This window comes from Salvelinus alpinus, chromosome 10 (genome assembly GCF_045679555.1).
Source record: "Salvelinus alpinus chromosome 10, SLU_Salpinus.1, whole genome shotgun sequence".
Classification (NCBI taxonomy): Eukaryota; Metazoa; Chordata; class Actinopteri; order Salmoniformes; family Salmonidae; genus Salvelinus; species Salvelinus alpinus.
The window spans coordinates 32066156-32086366 of NC_092095.1; the positions used below are offsets into that span (position 1 = coordinate 32066156).

General features: G+C 48.1%; 1 protein-coding gene across 15 annotated transcripts in view; it reads right to left on the minus strand.

Annotated features, from left to right (window-relative positions):
* Positions 1-81: 81 nt before the first annotated feature.
* Positions 82-20211, minus strand: part of LOC139531912 (protein scribble homolog) — a 107590-nt gene continuing 87460 nt past the window's right edge. For 3 of the 15 annotated variants that reach the window (XM_071328875.1, XM_071328864.1, XM_071328861.1), the window contains 25 exons: positions 19644-19754; positions 19373-19549; positions 19121-19237; positions 18814-19002; positions 18599-18718; positions 18287-18334; positions 17881-17937; positions 17542-17622; positions 13191-13262; positions 12978-13031; positions 12097-12162; positions 11808-11954; positions 10975-11094; positions 10478-10534; positions 10077-10250; positions 9379-9541; positions 8523-8739; positions 8267-8359; positions 7907-8089; positions 7306-7452; positions 6517-6656; positions 6245-6282; positions 5680-5754; positions 3592-3646; positions 82-2318 (listed from right to left, as the gene is read on the minus strand). In XM_071328875.1, the coding sequence (XP_071184976.1) occupies positions 2206-2318; positions 3592-3646; positions 5680-5754; positions 6245-6282; positions 6517-6656; positions 7306-7452; positions 7907-8089; positions 8267-8359; positions 8523-8739; positions 9379-9541; positions 10077-10250; positions 10478-10534; positions 10975-11094; positions 11808-11954; positions 12097-12162; positions 12978-13031; positions 13191-13262; positions 17542-17622; positions 17881-17937; positions 18287-18334; positions 18599-18718; positions 18814-19002; positions 19121-19237; positions 19373-19549; positions 19644-19754 (2814 nt within the window). In that variant the 3' untranslated portion in view covers positions 82-2205. Of the gene's footprint in view, positions 2319-3295; positions 3326-3591; positions 3647-5679; positions 5755-6244; positions 6283-6516; positions 6657-7305; positions 7453-7906; positions 8090-8266; positions 8360-8522; positions 8740-9378; positions 9542-10076; positions 10251-10477; positions 10535-10974; positions 11095-11807; positions 11955-12096; positions 12163-12977; positions 13032-13190; positions 13263-17541; positions 17623-17880; positions 17938-18286; positions 18335-18598; positions 18719-18813; positions 19003-19120; positions 19238-19372; positions 19550-19643; positions 19755-20211 lie in introns of all 15 variants that reach the window. The other 12 variants (XM_071328866.1, XM_071328870.1, XM_071328863.1 and 9 more) reach the window with 12 other exon arrangements.

Sequence of the window (20211 nt, forward strand, 5' to 3'; positions counted from 1 at the left end):
CGTCTCTTTTCCGTTTATGACCCAGCCGGGTCATTACAATATGAATCTAGATTCTAGAATACAAAGACACAATGCAATGAATCAGCTTGTTAAATGAAAAGTAAATTTTATTGTTCCTGAACGACAAAATAGACTTCTTTGGTTGTACAAATTCACTAGTTACAGTCTTGGATGAGCTCTAACTCTTGACCCCAGCACTTCTGCCCTTCTCCTCTGACCCATTTGGAAAAACAACAGCCCCAAGAGAATTCAAGAAGAGAGTAACCAAAAAAAGATCAAACAGTTCTGCCTTAAAAATGTAGTGAATCCCATTGTCTGGAAAGTTTTACCTACTAAGAAAATCAGCCAATTGCAAATGTTATCAACCTAACTGAATTTCAGTCAGGGAGAGCTACACAGAAAGCTATGATTAAAATGCACTTCTCCAACAATGCTGCAATCAGATAACATCCACTGACAGCAGCAGGTAAAGCAGAGGAAAGACAGATTGAGAATGATGGTCGAATGAGATTTCAAGAGGGATTAACAAAATGTTTTCTGCCTCTACAGGTTCTCACAGTAAAGCCAATATACATGCAGAGAGAGCGAGAGAAAAAGAGAGCGAGAGAGAGAGAGCAAGAGTGAGAGAGCGAGCAAGAGCAAGAGTGAGAGAGAGAGCTCCCCAGTCCAGACACTTGCTTGGTCGTGGCTTAGTAGACTGGCTCAGTTCCAACCGTTAAGTTTTGCTTTCCTTTTAGTATTTTGTACATTATTCACACAATGATAAAGGATTTTCAGTGGCGTCAGATTTAAATTAACCAAAGACAGATACAAAAATAAGCAAACACCTGCTACCTTCACCTGCCAAATCTGGAATACCATCCAGATATGAAAGATATGAGTGAGATTCACATTGACAAATTATGTTCCCAAAAAGGGCTGGGAAAGTACCGTATAATGTCAATGGAGATGAAGCTGAAACTGAGTTTATGTTCACAAATTGACAGCCATTTTGAATTAGGACTAGAGGCTCATCAGATTTCTGTCAATATATGCATGTCTGCTGGTCTCTCCAGTGTAGTTACATTCTCTAGAATGGGATTCTGACAAACTCTCATAAACCTGGTCTAGGACAGTTGGAGCTCCTTTACTCTGGTCCACTGATATCACAAACTGTACTGAGATCAGTTTCCCTACAAGAGTATGTGACAGCCTGTACATGTACCATGCCACATTAGGGACGTTTCATCAGTCAGAACCTGGTTTAGACCGGTGCAGCAACAAAGTGAAAACAAATGTATTCATTGTCCCCCCCAAAAAAGCAGGTTGAGGATGGAAAAAAAAAATGTGAAAAAAAGAATGGCGGTTGCCTCATAAGATTATTATGAATAATATGAATATGATATCATATGCTTTGATGTCATTAGGGATAAATAAAAAGCTATGCACCACACCATTGTTTGGTTGTACAGGGATTAACAACAATGTATTACAGGGGAGGGTTTAGATTAGAGTAATAAAACACAAGCAAAATAAATTATTTAAAAAGATTAAAATGTTTTCTAAGCAGTGCGGCAGTGCAATCGAGATATGTACGTAGTGTTTAAAATGCATTGCACACGTGGCAGTGAAGGTAGCAGTATGTTCCCACCTCCTACAATATATACACTCCCCCTCCCTAAAGCCCGCTAAAAACCCTGACATTTCACAATCTATTCACTGAAAACCTCCAAAATAGCATCTGAAAAGTTAGTATTACAGCTACACATTTCATTTCCCCCCCCCCCATTGCTCTTCCAGAACACATTTTTCTTTTAAAACGGCAAAAAATCAGAGGCGCAAAAATAAAAACATAAGTCGCCTGTTAATATAATTCAGCTTCTAAAACGCAAACTGAAGAAAAATAACCCAAATAAAAAGGAAAACTGAAACGTAATGCTAGCCTCACAGGCCCTCCTCCTCCCTGGTATCGGGAACGTTGGGCCTTGTGTTCATGCCAACTCATCCTCAGACTGTCAAGGCAAGACTGGCACGCAGGACATGACATGGTATATGTGTGTTTGTTGATTATCAGCATCATAGTCTCTGCAGTGGTTACATGGGACGCATCTCCCAAACTTGTGTGTGTGTGTGTGTGTGTGTAGTGTATAGTGACCCAGCGCCACCTCTGTGTGTGTGTGTGTGTGTATCACACCCGAGTCTCCTGCGGTAGGTGTGTGTGAGGTGTTATGTGGGCACGGCGGTCTCCAGGCTGCGGCGGCCCTGCCTCAGCTTGCGCTTGTTTCTGTAGAGGGCCATCTCCTCCAGCGTTGAGGTGGCAGTGGGCACCTCAGCGGGCACTGGCGGGCACAGAGAAACCAATATCAACATAACACACTGGAGACTAAATCTAGCTTCACCTTTCAGTGAATCATACAGACAACAGTTTCCCCCAATGCCAGAGCTGTGGCCAGTAAGAGCAAGCTCTGCTTTGAGAGAGAGGAGAGGGAGAGAAAGCGTGGCTAGTCTGCCCAGCAACACCAGCGATACAGTTCCTAATAGGCAGGGGGCTGAGTGGGGGGAAAGGAGAGGCTTGGTCCTGAACAGACACAGTAACCTTATCCCAACAACACCAGCAGCTGCAAACCAAACAGTCCCATTTGGAAGTAGAAATAGCAAAAAAGTTGAATGAAGGAAAATGTATTAGAAATAATTGGACGCTCAATGTCTTGAAGGAGAAGTGTAGTATTTTACCAACTTAATGTTAGACGGTTCCTCACCCTGAAAGTAGCTAGCAGTGGCTAAAGTCTGCTTAAGTTTGTAGTAGGCTTTTTAAAGAATACGGAACCATGGATTAGTTTATCTTGGCCCATAGACTACTTTCAAGGTGAGGAACCATCTAAAATGAAGCTGCAAAATACTCAACTTCACCTTTAAGTCTTTGGTTTAGTAAATTTGAGTTCATGCAGGATCTGGATCAGCAGTACTGTGAGTTTAACACAGCAAACAATATGTACAGTACTGTAGCATGTTTTGAAGGACCTAGCTACAGTAGCTGGTTGATACCTGAGGAATGGGTAAGCGGGAGAAGCCATCAATGGTAAAGAAAACCCATGCCCTGATGCGGTTGTAGCCTCCACAACGACAGACACTATTACAAAGGCTACAGCAATATCAGGACAAAACCATTCCCTGCCACACACGAGCAAGAGAGCGAATGGTCCTACTACACGACACATTAACGCACAGCAGTTCACACAAACTCAGGCCAAAGTGCTCACACACACACACACACACACACACACACATACTGAAACACGCAGTGTGTGAATCCTACCAATAGGAGTTTCTTATCCCTGGAAGTCACCTGAATCAAAGAGATAAAAGTGATCAGGATAACATACTGTACATTATATGGGCTAGGGCTGCAAAATTCTGGTCATTTCCCCAGGAAATCTGGGAATCATCCAACCAGGATTTCTGGTAAACCTGGCCATTTAGGGAAAGTTAATGGAATTTTGCAGCTCTTGGGCTTAATCCTAATTAAAGTACCCTATTTACCAACAGAGATGCTGGACCTGACATGCTGTGGTTATCAAGAGGTTTTGTAGACCCTGACCAACTGACACTCACCGGGGTTACTGGAGCCGTCGTCAATGAACTGAAAGTCGTCGACCATGTCAGGGGACTGCAAGAGAAGGACACAGAGAGAGTGTGAGTGGATGAAGACCAGGGAATGTGGCCACCTTTTATCCCAGGAACACCTTCACCAAGTTGGGTTAGGGGACTGGCAGTGGGTGGGTCTTGACCCAGGCAGTCACTTTGGCAGCAAGGGGGGGAGAAGGTAGGTAGGTTCCACCTGCCCACAGCCACCGCAGTCTGGTCAGGCTGATGTTAGGAATCAGGAAGTTAAAAAGGTACGGTTGTGTTAGTCCATCAGTTCCGGGGGTTGTTCCATCACCCAGGTACAGCACAGAGAGCAGCTGTTCACAGGCAAGGAACCATTACAAGACACTGAGCAGAACCACAGTCACCAATGCAGCAGAGAAAGTCACAGCCCAGCCCACTACACAGGTATCTGGACTAAGCACACACAGTAGCCCATCTTGGTGTGAATTCCACACTCCTACATGCGTCCTGAGTCTCAACACTTCAGCACTTCCACACTCCCTGATTTAACCTTTAATTCCATCATAGGGAATGTGAAGGTGCACTCTTTGGGACAAGGGTGGAGAATCAGAACGCAGCCATACAGAGTGCACACGTACACCGAGGTCAACACACATTGTTAAAGCCCACCAAATAGCAGCTCAGTAACCATATTCCAGAGAAGTTCTGCACATTCCAGTGTCCCCCTGAATTAGTGGGCAGCATATCAGTATCAGTGCAGCCTATTGGCCTCTTTAGTTCTACTGGATTTCGGTCACGAGGCACATCAAGACTAGGAAAGCTGGCTTCAAGAACATCAAATGATTAAATGGTGGAACTATTCGAGTATATAGCCATGTTATTTTTACTAGTTATTCCTCGTGTCATTATTTCTATGTAATATTTTTTCTCTCCTCTCTGCATTGTTGGAAAAGGACCCGTAAGTAAGCATTTCACTGTTGTTTACCAAGCGGGTGACACATTTCATTTGGTTTTCATTAGTTAAGAACAGCATGTTAAATATAGAACGCTAAGGCCAAATTACAACGGGAGCAGCGGAGGAATATTTGGTGGCCTTTCAGTGTGGAAGACTGATTGATAAAACATTTAATCCACAGATACCATACAAAATAACATTCCAGAAGATGCCATAGCCCCCCCCAACTCAGGAAATAAAGACTGATAGCAGTACAGACAACTACAAAATACTGGACCAGAACCCACCACAACAACTGAGAAACAAGTCTCCCTGGCCCCAATGGAACCCCCTGCTTCCCCTGTAGACTCCTCCCCATGCAGGCTGAGATCCAAGCTTAGGGAGACATTCTGTTTAGCCTAGGATGTTCCCATCGCCAATATGCTGGTTAGGTTAAGTGACAGACTGGAAAATTGTATGCACCAGGAGTCAAGAGCATGACAGAAGATCCCAAATGGAGGATGCTGTGTTGTTAGGTCTGCCTGGTACTGGGAGACGTAAGTAGGAACCAGGACAGAGAGGGCTCAGCCTCAGCCATGGAGAGAGGGAGAGCGAGAGTGGCTGAGAAGGAGGGAGAGATGCAGTATCTGGGCAGTTTCTGATTGGTGGCTGTATAGTGGGGCTAAAATCACTGGTTGGTGAGTGTTGATGTTGCTGGGTGAAAGCTGGTTGGTTAGTTGGGTAAAGGGATTGGTTGGTGAGTGTTGGATGGTGAGTGGGAGAACAGGGATGAGGGAAAGCTTTAAGTGGAGGTGAGAGGTCATCCTGATAGGAAACCCAGGGCCTGATTTCATTACATGGTCAGTAGCTTACTTGTGTATTAGTGTATTAGCATGATTTTTCCAAGATCTATTCATCAACTAAATCAGAGGTAACAACTAGCAAGCCACATGCCCCAAATGGAGCAGCAGAGCAGGGGGAAAAATCTAATCAGGTGGAGAGCCAAAATGGCGGCCGCTGTAGAAGCAGTGGCACCACCAGCCCTGTAAGGTCTGATTACTGGAGGACTAGAGGGGAGAAAAGGGGGACTGGGGCGGAGGCAGCAGGGAAAGCCAAGGGGAGGGCTGGGGCCTGGGAGCTCAGCATGCAGGCAATACCTGGATGTCGTATACGGGTTTGGAAGAAGGAATGGCAGCAAACTGTCGGTAGTCAAACTTCTTTTCCGACAGGGACTAGAAGGACAGCAGAAAGGAATGAGGAAGAGGTCAGGAAAGAGGGAGAGAGTGAAGGAGGGACAGGGATGGGTAAAAGGGAAGAGGGAAAGTGAAGAAGAGAGAGGAGGCAGCAGGAGGTGGATGGATGACTCATACTACAGTCCAGTGTGGCTTATGGAGGGAGAGGGATGTGATTGGCTGTGGTGATGATCCTGGCATTTGATTGGCTGTAGTGATGATTGTGTATAATGGTGGAGAAAAATGTCAATGCGCCTTAAAGCCCATTAACAATAACTTTTCTGTCTACAAATAAACACACTTTTGATGGTGGAACATCTCTCACCGGAACAGCTACTTAAAAGATAAGGAAGGCAAAAGTTAGACTGTTACATTGTTATTCTCAGTTAAAATGAGCTCTGGTTGTCCAAGCAACAAGACCCTAGATTGAAATAGGTCAGTAGAGACATCTCTACGAAAACAAAAAAGCAGGAGATAATTCGATCCTTACCAGTCTGCCTGGTGACGTCACTCCTCTGGGACTGAAATCTGTACAAGACAGAAAAACGAGGTGGGTTAGGACACTATTAGTCTGAATCCAGTCGATGATTGAGGCGCGGTATTGAGTGAGCGATTGTCCCAAACGGTACCCTATTCCCTATATAGCAAACCATAAGACTCTGGTCAAAAGTAGGGTGCCATTTGGGATACAGACATTGAGTGAGAGTGAATTAATGTAGGGGCTGAGCTGTGTGACAATACATGAGACAGCCACTGACGTACCTTCCAGAGGGGTGGGGGATGGCGTGGGGGCGGGCGAGGGTGACTCGGCCAGCTGGTCTAGTGTGCCACGCTTCTTTCCCTCCCGAGACTTAGCGATGACCATCTGAGCCTTCAGAGCATCCTGCTCCAGAGACTTCATCCTGTTGGAGAGAGAGAGAGAGAGGACCCCATCAGATAGAGAGATGGACAGGCGAGAGGGAGAGAAAGTGAGAGAATGAATGAGAAGAGGGGAGAGAGAGAAGTGAAAGAGAAAAGAGCGATAGAAGTGAGAGAGCCAGAAGTGAGGGAGAGCGAGAGGATACTAAGGCACGGTGCTCTAATGGAGTGGGGAGGACAATCAGACAACACCAGCTGTTGGGTGCTCCTTGTCCTGGCCGGCTGTGGCTCACTCAACCCAGAAATGCTCGTTAATAAGACTACAGTATCAAGACTAGCATGACAGACAGCATCCAGGAGAAAGACTACCTAGACAGGCCCCCAGCTCACAGACTGCTGCAGCCACACTGTTAGTACGACAAAAGATGGATTAAAACCAAGAGACGAGCGAGGGAAAGAAAGAGAGAGAGATTGAGAACGTAGAACGTAAACAAAGTAAGAGACAAAGCTAGCGACTGAGCGAATGGACGCAGCCAGCCAGGACGTGCAGAAGCGGTGACGTCAAAAGCAGTCGGTGAAAAGCACAGTTAGACCCCTAAAACTCAACCCCCCCCCCCCAAACCATGGCACCCCACAGCAGCACAACCCCCACATTGGTGTGTGGGCCTGGGCCAGTGGGTGAGGTGAGCAGACCTGAGCTGGGAGGCAGCGGAGGAAGCGGCAGCGTTTTGGGGCTGAGGAGGCGGCACGGTGCCCTGAGACGCCCTCACTCGCGACTGGTAGAGCCTCTTAGCCAGGTCCTGCTCATACTGCCTAACATCCTCCTCTAGGCCATAGGGCCTGCTCCCGCAACGAGGAGGGGGGGACAGGGAGAGGGGGAGGAGGACAGGAATACGCACAGAGGGACAGGCGGATAGGGGACACAGAGAGAGGAAAAAAAGCAGAGATGGGAGGTAAAACATTGAAACGAATAGGAGAGTGTGTGTCAGGGGAAAACCAATGAGACCAGTCTAGCAGAGATGAAAACAGTGAGAGGGAGGAAATCAGAAGTAGATAGAATCTCTGACAATTCCATGAGGAAAAAATGAGAAGAAACACATTTGACAAAAGCAAAGACAGTAGAAACACAGAAAAAGAGCTTGGGAAGGAAAATAGGAATATTGGCCCCTGATGTTTTCTACTTGGCTCAGTACTTAGAATATATTGATTTATGTCCTTTTTTGTTCACACATATTCAAAATGTCCTTTTGTGAGTGTGTGTGACGTGTGTGATTGTGTAAGCGTGTGTGTGTACCTTGCTGCCCTCCACATGGCTCTCTTCTCGGCCTCCAAAGCCCGTTTCTCGGCGGGGGACAGGTCCTTGTCTCCGGCCGGGGCCAGCTCTGGACTCTGCATCCTCAGCCGCTCCTGTTGCCTCCGCTCTGCCTTGGCCGTCCGGATGGGAGCCCCCGACTCTCCAGGGTACACTGGGATCAGACTGGAGGAGAGGGAGGAACACACAATGTCAAAACACACTGCTCACACACACACTTCAGGAGACTCGGTAGTGTCACACAAGTTCGGGAGATGCGTCCCACTGCAGAGACTATGATGCTGATAATCAACACACGCACGGATATGGCTTAAAATCCAGGAAGTGTTAGGTTGTCCTTACCCAGTCATGGAGTTGGGCCGCTGCTGATCTAACCTGAAGCTCTCCTCTAAGGAATTCCTCTGGGAGTCTCCTTTACCATCCACTGACGAGGGCCTATTGGCACAACCATAAATAAGGGAAGATTAATACGCTGAATTTAAAATAAAAAAACTCCACATATATCTTCCATTACTCCAAACAAACATCTGATAATTATAATGAGCAATCAATTCATCTTAATTTAAAGTTAATTTCCTAACAAGAGAATAAACTGTACCCTGAGCTGCCACAGTAGCTAGGGGGCGTGGCGCTGTAGCTGGGGGGCGTGTTATAGTGCCTGGGGGGCGTGGCCACAGGCTCCACCTTGTACTCCACCCCATCCAGCAACACCTTGCCCGTGGCCTTCAACACTCCCATCTGCTTCACCAGGTCGTCCTCCTCCTCATCATCGTCATCCATCAGGTACTCCCGCGCCCGCTGCTCGAATCTCCTCTCTGGTTTGGTGGTGGTGCAGAATGAGTTCCATTAGGATGAGATTCATTAAAACCTCAGTGTTTCGCCAACACCAGTCTTCCAGTACCCCCCAACAGGACACATTGTTTGTTGTAGCCCTGAACAAGCACACCTGATTCAATTTATCATCAAGCCCTTGAGTTGAAACAGGTGGACTTATCAGGTGCAACATAAATGTTGTACTCAAGGACTGGTTTTGGGGAAACACTGACTAAAATTAGAGTACATTAGAGCAACTTTCCCCAAATTCCCAGGTTTTCCAAAAATCCCCCCAAAAATCATAAATTCACGGAATTATGAAGGAATAAGCAACTAATTAAGTATCCTCTAAACAGGATTTCTGGAAACTTACTGGAAATGTGAAACCCTACAATTATTATATATATTTTTATCTCAATTTAACCTTCATTTAACTAGGCAAGTCTATTAAGAACAAATTCTTATTTACAATGGCGGCTTAGGACAACTGCCTTGTTCAGGGGTAGAACGACAGATTTTTACCTTGTCAGCTCGGGGATTCGATCTAGCAACCTTCCGGTTACTGGCCCAACGCTCTAACCACTAGGCTACCTGCCGCCCCTAGAAGTGGGTGAAGGGTATGATTTGGCTGGCTGACAAACCTTCCTCCTCCCTCATCTTCTTCAGGTCATCTGCTCCCACCAGGGACACGCGGCCTTTGGGCTTGCTGTCAGGCGTCTGCTGCTTCATGTCGATCTCAAAGTACTTCTGTCTGTCCCTGAAGGAGCGCTGCTCTGGGCTGTCTCTGCCCCCAGGAGATGGAGTCTATGGGGGAGGGGACCATCAGGATAGGAGGGTTAGGATGGAGGCAGAGCAACAGTCATCAACGTGACCCACACCGCCCTCTGGAATGGCCACGGTGACCAAAGACGACATCATTCAGGGTTTGACGTGCAGAACGAAGTGCTAAACGTGAACACATGCAAGATCCCACAGAAATGATTTCCAAACATGCAGATTTGAGATAAACCAACATTTCACCATTTTGAACTGAGAATAATCCGTTTTGAAGATGAGGTTTTTACAGTATATTCAGCACAGCATTCATTGATTGTCAAGCAGTAGGTGGGGAAAAGATAAATTAGGCAGTTGAATCACAACCCAACACCACTAGCCACAATTCATTCTGAGAAGGATGATTGATTGACAGGATCCTACCTCTGACACTAAATGTAGCACCGGCGCCCCTTTTCTATGTAAGTAACAGTGATATAGACACTGCCATCACCACCAAAGCGAAGGGGACCGCAGCCTGATCTGAGTCCGATTACAGATACCCACGGCGGGGGGGGGGGGGTACCTTTACAACCATGTCCATTGAGGCTCTGGAGAGGCGTGGCACTGCTGCCAGACTCAAATAGTCCCGACGGTCAGAGGAGAGGGAGGGTCGGGGAGAGACGGGGGCTGCCAGACCTCCACCTAGTCCTCCGTCCCCCTCTACCTTATCCTCAAACACCTCGTTGTTCAGCTCAGGCTGAAAGAGCCACAGAAGTCGTCACGTGACCGGAGTGTCAGCCCAATGGGACATGACTAACCGCCAATGTCACTTTAATACAGGTTTTTATCTGCACTTCTTGGAACACATTCTGACCTGTGTTGCCATTTGAACTCATTCGACATCACACAGACAACACAAAAACACACCGATGGTCATTAACGCTGTACCTACAACATGTATAGTAATTTGGTACAAAGGCTCACCTCTGGAGAAGGAGAAGGCAGGTTGGAGTGGACGTTGTTCCTCTGGCCATACAGGTCCTGTTGGTGGACGCAGAAGAGAGTGTGTAAGAGGGAAGCAGCCATTGGAACGGCCCAGTCATCACACAGTGAAGAGGCACAAACGTATGGACACAAAGCAGGCAAGGTGATGAGGATGGTTGAGATGGGATTTAAAATGGATGGGACTTCTCAGCACAGGAGCCACAGGCGGCTGATGACGGAACGATTGTTTTCAGAGGGTGAATCGTGAACAGCAGCACCGGGACGACAGAGCTGCTGCTGTGTACAGTACAAAACTAATGACCACAAACGACTGCATTTCAACACAGTACGGACCACAGTTACAGGCCCAAACGAGGGGGGTGGGGGACCTGCTCTAGTCCGGGGGGGGGGGGGGGGCACAACCAAACGGTGAAGACGACCACCACAGCATGCTTGTTGGGACCCAGGGGGTCGCATGGGCGGGGCAACCTGCCTACCTGCAGCGGCGGCTCCAGCATGGCCAGCGAGTGAGGCACGGCGGCAAACGCCTTGTATGCCTGCTTGGGGTTCAGGGAGAACTCATCGATCGTGTCAGGGGAGGGGGCACGAGGCTGCAGCTGGGGGAGGGGGTCAGGAGGCAAGAGAGGGAGGTCCATGAAGTGGGAGGAGCCATAGGGAAGGAGGAGGAGACAGACCAAGACAAGGAGAGGGACTATGAGATAAAACAGCCAAGCTGAAGAAGAAAGTGGGAGAACAGGTAGGTGGGAGACAGACCATGACACGAGGGGGATGTTTCGAGAGACAGACAGTAGGGCTGGGCGGATGAGGATGCGCCTGCCTTGTTGAAGCTATGGCACTCAGGTAATGTGCACAACTCGGCGGCAATAATAACCTTATATACAGGAAACTGGGGGATGGTTGAGATTCAACCCATAGCTGACTTATAGCTGAGGGCTGATGCCGTGGGGTTAGCCCAATCACCAGATGGAATGAAACAAACATTCCAGAACTCCCGTGTGTGCAATTGGTTGGCTCTGGCTACAGTCGCAGCGAGTTAGGCTGAGAATGCAGGTCCACTTTCACAGAGCTCGTCTTCAACAACAGCGCTATTACTGTGAGTTCCTGTGTGCGAATGAATGCAGGGACAGGGACCCAGTTCAAACTCTTTGGTAAGTAGCTTCCGAAATGGTATGAAATCATGTTTTAGAATTGTTTTGGCGATTAGCATTCGTGACACTGCTGTGAGTCAGTGAGGCACCGGTTTTTGAGACGGCAGAACAGGGGTGGGGGGGGTCTCACCCTCACCCTACGTGGTGGTGAGGGGTCTTACAGAGGTCTGGGAGTTGATGGGGGAGGGGCCATGCTGGAAGGGGTTGGGACTGCTGTGCCCGTCTCTGCTGTGCCCGTCCGGAGTGCCTGGCGAGGTGCTTGGCCGCCCGCCACCACGGGAGAGTGGCTGGATGGAACCCGGCCTCGTCTGGAAGGGAAAACCACAACAAAGATGTTCACAACTTCAATATAGTCTCAACAGTGAGAAAGGTCTAGGAATAAATACTGTCAATGAAAGACAATGAGAGCACAGATCTTGCCCCCATACGTGCTATATTGAAGGTCAATACCTCATAGGGACTCAATGGCGAGTTATTCTTGGCAGGCAGTGCAGTGGGGGGGAAATGAATGCTTGCCTGAAAGAAAACACAGCAGAATGCATGGAGCTGATACGATGGCTTACATGACAAGTCACACACCCCGATGCTAGCATTTCAACATAGGGTGAAGTTGCCCCTAGATGCTGATCGTGGGTCAGTTTGGCCTTTTCTCCACTAATGGTTCAGGTTAGGATTGGGGAAGGGGAAGCTGATCCTAGATCTTTACCTAGAGGATATTTCACCCTGGCGCTTTCAAGATGCAGGCATGGTCTGTACAGGCGAAAAACATGGTTCTCACACAAACATACACGCAGAATGGAAACGCTTTCGCCACTACTACCCTGACGATGCAAAATTAACGCTAGCTCTGAATTCTGGAACACATCTGTTCTGAAACTGAATAACCTGCAGTAGCTCAGAACACAATACTTGGTAAACATATTTCAACATTGTTTTCACTGCAAAGCTCAGGGTTCCTTACAAATTCCAGCCAAGCTAGAATTAAAAAGGCACAGGTTTCGGGTAGGGTCCTTAACAGGGAGAGAGTCTCCAAAAACGGAGTGCGCATCCCAAACTGCACCCTATCCCCTATGGGCCCTGGTAAAAAGCAGTGCACTATAAAAAGGCAATAGGGCACCATTTGGGGTTTCAACCAGAGTCGAATACTGCATGAAGCAGAGAAAGCATCAGTAATAAGTGGCTATGGCAAGCTCAGCAGTCACACTTGTAGTTTAGCTCTGCTGTAGTACAGCTCATTAAAAACAGCTGACACAATGGCAAAGGATCAGACTCTACTGATAGTAGTCTATGGAAGCTGAGCGGACAAAGCCAGGCCAGAGCAGACCACTTACGAAGCGGGTCTCCCTGCCTGCACACAGGGAGCTGGTGGAGGAATGAGCACTGGGCTAGGGAGGGAAGGAGGAAGAGGGTGAACCAGCAGGTAGGGTACCTCAATGCTATCTACCCTGTTCTCTGAAGTGACTTATGGAAAAAGATAACATAAATAGGTGCTATGAAAGCGGAGGTGTCAATGAGAGGATTTGTTGGGGGTGGGGTGGACTTACCGGTTGTGTGCTAGGTGAGTAGGGGGCATCTCTAATGGGACTGTCTGTCCTGGGGGGCTCAGTGGAGGGTGCCTAGACAACACACAGAGAGAGACAGAGACAGAGATTTAGCAGCTGTTACCTATTTTAGTTTCCAGCTTATTGTGGAACACTTAAGACCAGGATTTCTGGGCAACAGTGGGACTTCTGGGAAAGCCACCAGATTTCGGCAACCCTATTGGTGCAGCAAATACTAGCAGACATGTCCTTGAGCACATACACTTCTCATATCAGTCAACAAGCAGCTACCGCTGGACACCGTGCACTTTAGCATGTGTCTCTACTGTACCATGGTTACCGTTCCTTTCAAACTCATACTTGAGATGTTTAGGATCGAGGCTCGAGTTCCTCCTCACAGCTGTTGAGTGGACATTCCTACCAGTCCAGGACTTCTAGCGGGAACGTTCCACTGCAGAGTCCCTGCTGCGCTGTGCACTCCCACACTCATTCATAGCAGGACATTTCTCCATCTCAATTCCAACAGTCACATGCTCATGGTTATTTTCAATGGGTTAGTGAAGGAGACATCCATCAGAACAGGTGACTTTACACATCTCCGTCATTCAAGTCATCTTGGCTGGTTGGTGATTAGCAATGATGAGGTCATACAATAGCAAGCGTGTATCCTTGACTACAGGGAGAAACGCCACGGAAATAAGTCAGATCAGTTTATTACCCTAATGGTTAAGTTACAATGGAAAACTCAAAAACACATCTCTCTCATAAACTCTGAGCTGAAACATTTATATTGGTGCGCAGAGACAAAGGGAAGTGCTACTCCTACACCATCCCACTCACTGTGCCACACACCATGCTGGCTAGAACCCACACACGCAGGCCGGCCGCTTGCCTTGCTGAACAACCAGGGCTGCAACTTGCCGCCGCTCCCGTAGCCCATGGGAGGCCCTGATAGGATACGCTCCGAGGGGGGGCGGCCCTTTCCCTTGCGATTGGCCACCAGGAAGGGGTTCTCACTGAAGTTGATTGGCTGGGAGTCCACCAGAATCTCCTCCTCTTCACCGGTAGGCGGGGCTTCCTGTCTAGCTGCTTCTTGATTGAAGGAGGTGATGGAGGGACTCGGAGAGTGCTGGGACATGTAGAGGGGCTCGGCCTCTGTGATCATAGTGGGGCAGGACTGAGGCAGAGCATGGGGGTCCACGTGGTAGAGGGAGGTGGAGGGCTGCCCCAGGCCAAAGCCCAGGGGCTCTAAGGGGTCAGAACATTGGGTCTGCAGGGGGGCCTCCATGAAGGCAGTCACACAGACAGAGGGAGCGAACTGAGGAGGAACCAGGGAGAGAGAAAGAGAGAGAGGGATAAAGGCATAGGAAAACGGAAATCAGAACAGAGAGGGATGCCGATAAAACACAGAAAGGGGGAGGGATAGAGAGAACTGAGGAAGAGAAAAAGACCGATATATAAAGACGAGAGGGAAATACAGAGGAGAAGGTGGAAATACAGAGAAGGTAAAGTCCAAGCTAGATAACAAGAGATGGCGACTGATCTCCATGTGTTAAGAAATTAGATAAAGACTGGAGGAAAAGGAAGTGGCGACAGATGGGATAACAGATATGGGGAGCAGTGTTGTGTAAAACGCTAAAATAGACACGCAGCTAATCTCAGAGTTAGACCCACTTGACACTCTGGCAGGCCAGATACCAGAGTCATCAAACACAAAACTCATGTGTGACCAGCACTTAGTGCTACCAGCACATAGTGCTACCACCATGCTCAGAAAACAAGCCTTACGACACAGCCATAGCCTAGTCAGCATCCAAAAACCCAGCTGCAAAATTTCAGTAACTTTGCTAAAAGTCCCCAGGTATTCCGGAAATCCCGGATTTCCTGCTTATTCCCTTCTGATTCTGGGAATTTTCCAAACGGTAGATCTGGAAAAATTCTCAGCCTTACAACTCAAATACCTACCGTCCAGGTCTTGCGCAAAACATCTCTAATGCAGAAGGGCTTTCGGTGTATAAGGGAGGAGCACAGCCCATGTGACAGTTAATTTCATCTGGGGAGAAGGAGATTCGTTTTTTGATTCACGTTATACCAGAAGCATTAAAGGGTTATCTATCCTTCTAGTTACGCTCACATTAACACTGGAGCAGCCTTCCCTGCCACCACCTTTAATAAACCAAACGCCATCAGTACAGTTGGACAGAAGACACTTAGGCTCCAGTTTACTCCTTACATTACGAATCAGGCCTCAATACACGTCACATACGGGACAACAGAGAGTTCATTACAGAAGCAAACCACAATTGCCGGCCTTCATGCGTGACTAGATACAATACCGCACACAACTGTGGATAAGGTCCTTGGATAAAATAAATATTCTTTAACCAGAACGTGGCGTCACAGGGTGTGTTCCACAGGCAACACAGGTTTCGATCAACTCAAAATGTAATGTGCAAAATATGCCATGGCTTAAAGTCGGACGAGGCTTAGTTACTTCAGAACTACATTGTCCCGTGCATTCCACGACAATGGCCTTGACATGTCATGACAATCCAAATGGCGTTGCCAAGAATACATGCAGTCTTGAATTGTGACACATTGTAGTGTCGTCTTGGCGGACATGCCGGTAAAAATGTCGCCTATAGTATTGGAGGTCAGTGGGGTCACCCGCTGGGGTGGAATGTGAACAAGTACCCTTTTGGCACAGGCTCGGAAGACAGTAGAAGACAGCTGGGGGGGGGGGGGGACCAACATGCCAACTAACGTTACCCAGCCACCCTGGGAAAGGCTGGAGCCAAGTAAGTTTAATTACGAGACAATCCTGTTTACCGCATACTTTTAATGCCAAGAAGCACTAATAATCTTCTGGTCATTGAACCCAGTGGTCCTCATTCCAACTGTAATGCATAGCCATAATGCAAGAACAGCTGCACGAGATAGATAGATGTATATATATATATATATAGATAGGTTTAGCGTTTGCAGAAAAGCCCCATGGCTTAGTACAAGAGCTTAGATTCCTAATCTACCCACTGTGGCATAAAGAGAAAAAAAATATCTAACCCAAATACCTCGAAATACAATAACCATCCCTACTACAAACTAAGTAAGGGGGAAAAAAGAGCAATTTTGTCACAAACTATAGCCTTGCCTATTCATTTATCTATGCAGACCCTAAAACAGTGACAGGTCTGAGACGGCCAAAGTCAGCACCTTGTCAGCTCACAAATCCTTAGTCATTCACATCGTTAGCAAAATGGCTGCCGTTCACACATGGAGCTGGAACACAGAACTGACACAAAGACGGTCCAGAAAGCATCTCAATGTACTTGAATAGACGAAGGAAGGAAACGCACAAATATAGGACGATAAAGAGAGAAAGACACAGAAAGTAGAGCACAGTCAATCCGCAGTCTTGTCTGACACTGTCCCTATACTCACTGTGGGCTGTTGGTTGAAGGGACCAGGGGTGCAGTAGCTCCACTCAGACCAAACTCTTCCAGGGACACTGACTGAATGACCGAGAACCCACATTGGGACACTCTCCCTCCCTCTTTTGCCCGCACCCCTCCGACTCCAATCTCAGCCAGGTTTAAAATAACCCCGAGCAGAGTCTGGGTGGTGTTGGGGGCAGCTGTCCCCCTCCCCCAAATCAACCCAGAGACTCCAGTGCTTTTTACTGTACCAGCTACCAACCATTTTGGCTGCATAATTTCCCTCCATCCCAGCAGATGATGTACATTCCTATGCAGCCTTTAGTTTTTCTTTGTGTACTCGCTCTTCCATTCGTCTCTGGCTTTTTTTCTTCTTTAGGCGATGTCTTTATGCCAAGGTGGACGCACCAACATAACCTGCAGTGCAACAGTAATCGTCTCCATTAACAATACAAATGGATCCTGTTTTGGGATGCAGTGCTTCATCATCACATCACAGAATTCAACGGAATGGTTAGGTTGCATTGTAGATGCTGTCGATTCTTTGGGCCTGGCATACGCTAGACAGGAGGCCCAAGACGTTGGCGAGAAACGCAGGAGTCAAAGTTGTGAACATTGGGGTGGGGGCATTTCAACATTCTCCCCCTGGCCTCCAGAGGCACCTGCTTGGCCTCTGGTCACAGAGTTTCCCGGGAAGATAAACAGGGCAGATTCCACAGGGAGGTCTATTCTGGTCGCAATGGGGCCATTTCCAAGATAGTCAGCAAACAAGTCCAGGCATTTCAACCCAGGCATTTCACAGCCTTAGTCAGGAATCACAGGGTATATATAAGAGTTACCTCATCATTTCACCGTAATCATCAAAATGGGGTTTGCGTTACCTTTCAAGTAAAATCCTTAAATTATTAACTTCAATTTACCCTGTTGACCTTCTGCAGAGCGGTGGTGGGCAGTGCGGCCAGCGTCCGGTAGTCCAGATTCAGAGGTCCAGTGCCCAGGTTCTGAGGGAACAGAAGGTTGAATGTCAGACCTACTGAGGGGGGGGGGGGAACACTTCCTGTCATACTACTCTCATGTGTCGCTCAGTAACTGACCAAAGCTACTTTGTCATTACATAAATATGTATTGAAGCACAAGTTTCCAGAACATTCCAATCCAAATATTATAGTAAATTCATCTGGACTGGAGATGTCCCCTTTCTGGTAGGGAGATGGTTGGTTGAGCTGAGGACTCGGAGGCCCAGGGGGTATCAGTCTCACCTCGGTCTCCTCTTCTAGCAGGCGAGTAGCCTCCTCACGCTCCAAGCGCATGCGCTCCTTCATCGAGAAAAGGGGGAGGTGGAGAGGAGGAGGACACCCAGCCACACACACACACACGTGTAATTATAGAGAATGAGGGTGAAATGAGTGAAGGTGGGATGGAAAGTGAAATAGGCAAAAAGACAAAGATGGAGAAATGAAGTGGCGGTGGGATGAGTGGAGATGGTGTACGGACGACCCAGACACATTGTGGGGGTAGGAGAAAGGGAGTGGGGGGGGGGGGTAAGAAAGAAGATAAAAGGAGAGAAAGGATAGAATCCACACACATTAGAAAAGTGCTCCGTTTATTTGCCACAGTAGCAGCAAAAGCATGCGAGGGAGGACTTGGCTACGTAGTCTCACTCACCACCTCTTCTCTCTCCCACTGGGACGTCTCTCGCGCTACCTCCACCTCCTAGGAAATAGATTTTTAGGTCAAAATGTTTCATATTAACGGGCATCCATTCTGTTATGCGTTTGAGGAAACATACGCTCCTTATTTTGTTAATCACTTTGCACTAGCACCTTTTGTTATTCTTTGGAGCATGGATTAAATGTAGTATATTTTTGCATCTCGGCCTCCTTGGTTTTACCTTGTCATGGTTTGTGCACCGGCCACCATCCATTGTAGCCTGAGCACAGAACCTCACACTGGATTTCTGCATCATATTATTCTCACCTTCTGTAGGATGTCCATCTCCTCAGGACTCAGGTCTCGGTCTATAGAGGAGATGCTCTCCATGCTGTTCTTACGCACGATGCCCGCCGCAAAGGGGTTGGCAATGATGCCCGGCGACGCCTGTGAAGACGCACAATAAACACAGCGTCCATTTTGAATCTGACTCTGCAACTGAGGGTCATTAACAACCCGGAATGGATGTCAGTTTCCCTTACCTCTATGGCGGCAGCGTTGCCTGGGTCGAAGCCGTCACACACCAGCATGAACAGTGTGTCTCCCACGGCGCGGAGCACGCGGACGGCCTCCGTGTGGGTCATGCCCAGCAGGCTGTGGTTGCTCACCTCCAGGATCCGCATGCCCACCAGCAGACGGCCGTCTCTGGCCGCTGCACCACTGGAGCTCACCTACAGCGGGCAATGCAGGGGGGGGGGGGGATAAGGCAATACCACTAAAGGGAAAACCATCTACATTGGGGTAGTGGTTGACCCGGTGAGAAAGACAAGACGTAATGCCTAAAGGTACCTTGGATATGAAGATGCCCTCATCGGTGGCGTCGAAAGGGTTGCCAGCGTGGCCTTTGGCACCGCCACGTATGCTGATGCCCAGCTTCTCTCCAGTCTGCTTCTGGATCACTATCTCCTGTATAGGGACACATAGATCAGGATATGGGACAGTGTGTGTGGAGAAGGGGACAGAAGGTGTGTGTGTGTGTGCGTAGGCCTGTGTGTGTGCGTAGGCCTATTTCCGTGTACATGTGTGTTTACGAGACGTCACCTGCATCCCCGGCGGTGAGGGGTCCCTGCGCACCAGCATGCGGATCTCCTGTTTGTTGGAGAGCAAGGCTTTAACAGCCTCCTGGTGGGTGGCGTGGCGCAGGTCGATGGTGTTCACCTCCAGTATCCTGTCCCCGACCCGCAGCCCACTCTGACACGCCAAGCCATGCGGGATCACCTAGCACAGGCAGACAGAGGGTGAGATACACAAACCAGGAAACATGGGAGCAGGGAAAATATATATGAGAGGAGAGAGCGAGCGAGCGAGCCACCTTCGAGATGAAGACACCAGGCTCGCTGATGCCGAACGGATGACTGGCATGGTCGCTGCCTCCCACGATGCTCAGTCCCAGAGGGCCGCCCGCCTTCACCAACATCACTTCCTGTCAGGAGAGGAAGTGAAGCGACTAACGTAAACAGTGTTGTCTATAAATTTTTATTTTAGGGACTTTGACTAGGACAGGGGCACCAGAAAAACAGTATCTGGAGAAAAACATCACAGACAGAGTGTTCCAGCAGACAAATACCAAATACACATTTCAACTCAATACCTTAACCCAGAGAGCCCCCTATTTGACAAGACCACAAACCATCTATGGAACTACCACATCTACTTGTAAATGAGACTAGACACAGGCCTAAGCTCTTAGTCAATGGAACAGACCCCACTTCTTGGCATTATTCACTCTGAATAATACAGCATTTCACTGGGCCCCACTAAAACATCCTAGCATACAGTATTCAACTTAGGTTAGGACTAAGTCTTCGTACCATCGTCTCTGGAGCTGGAGAGCAGTTGAGATAAAGGCCAAATGAGAAGGCATTAAAACTGGAATAAAT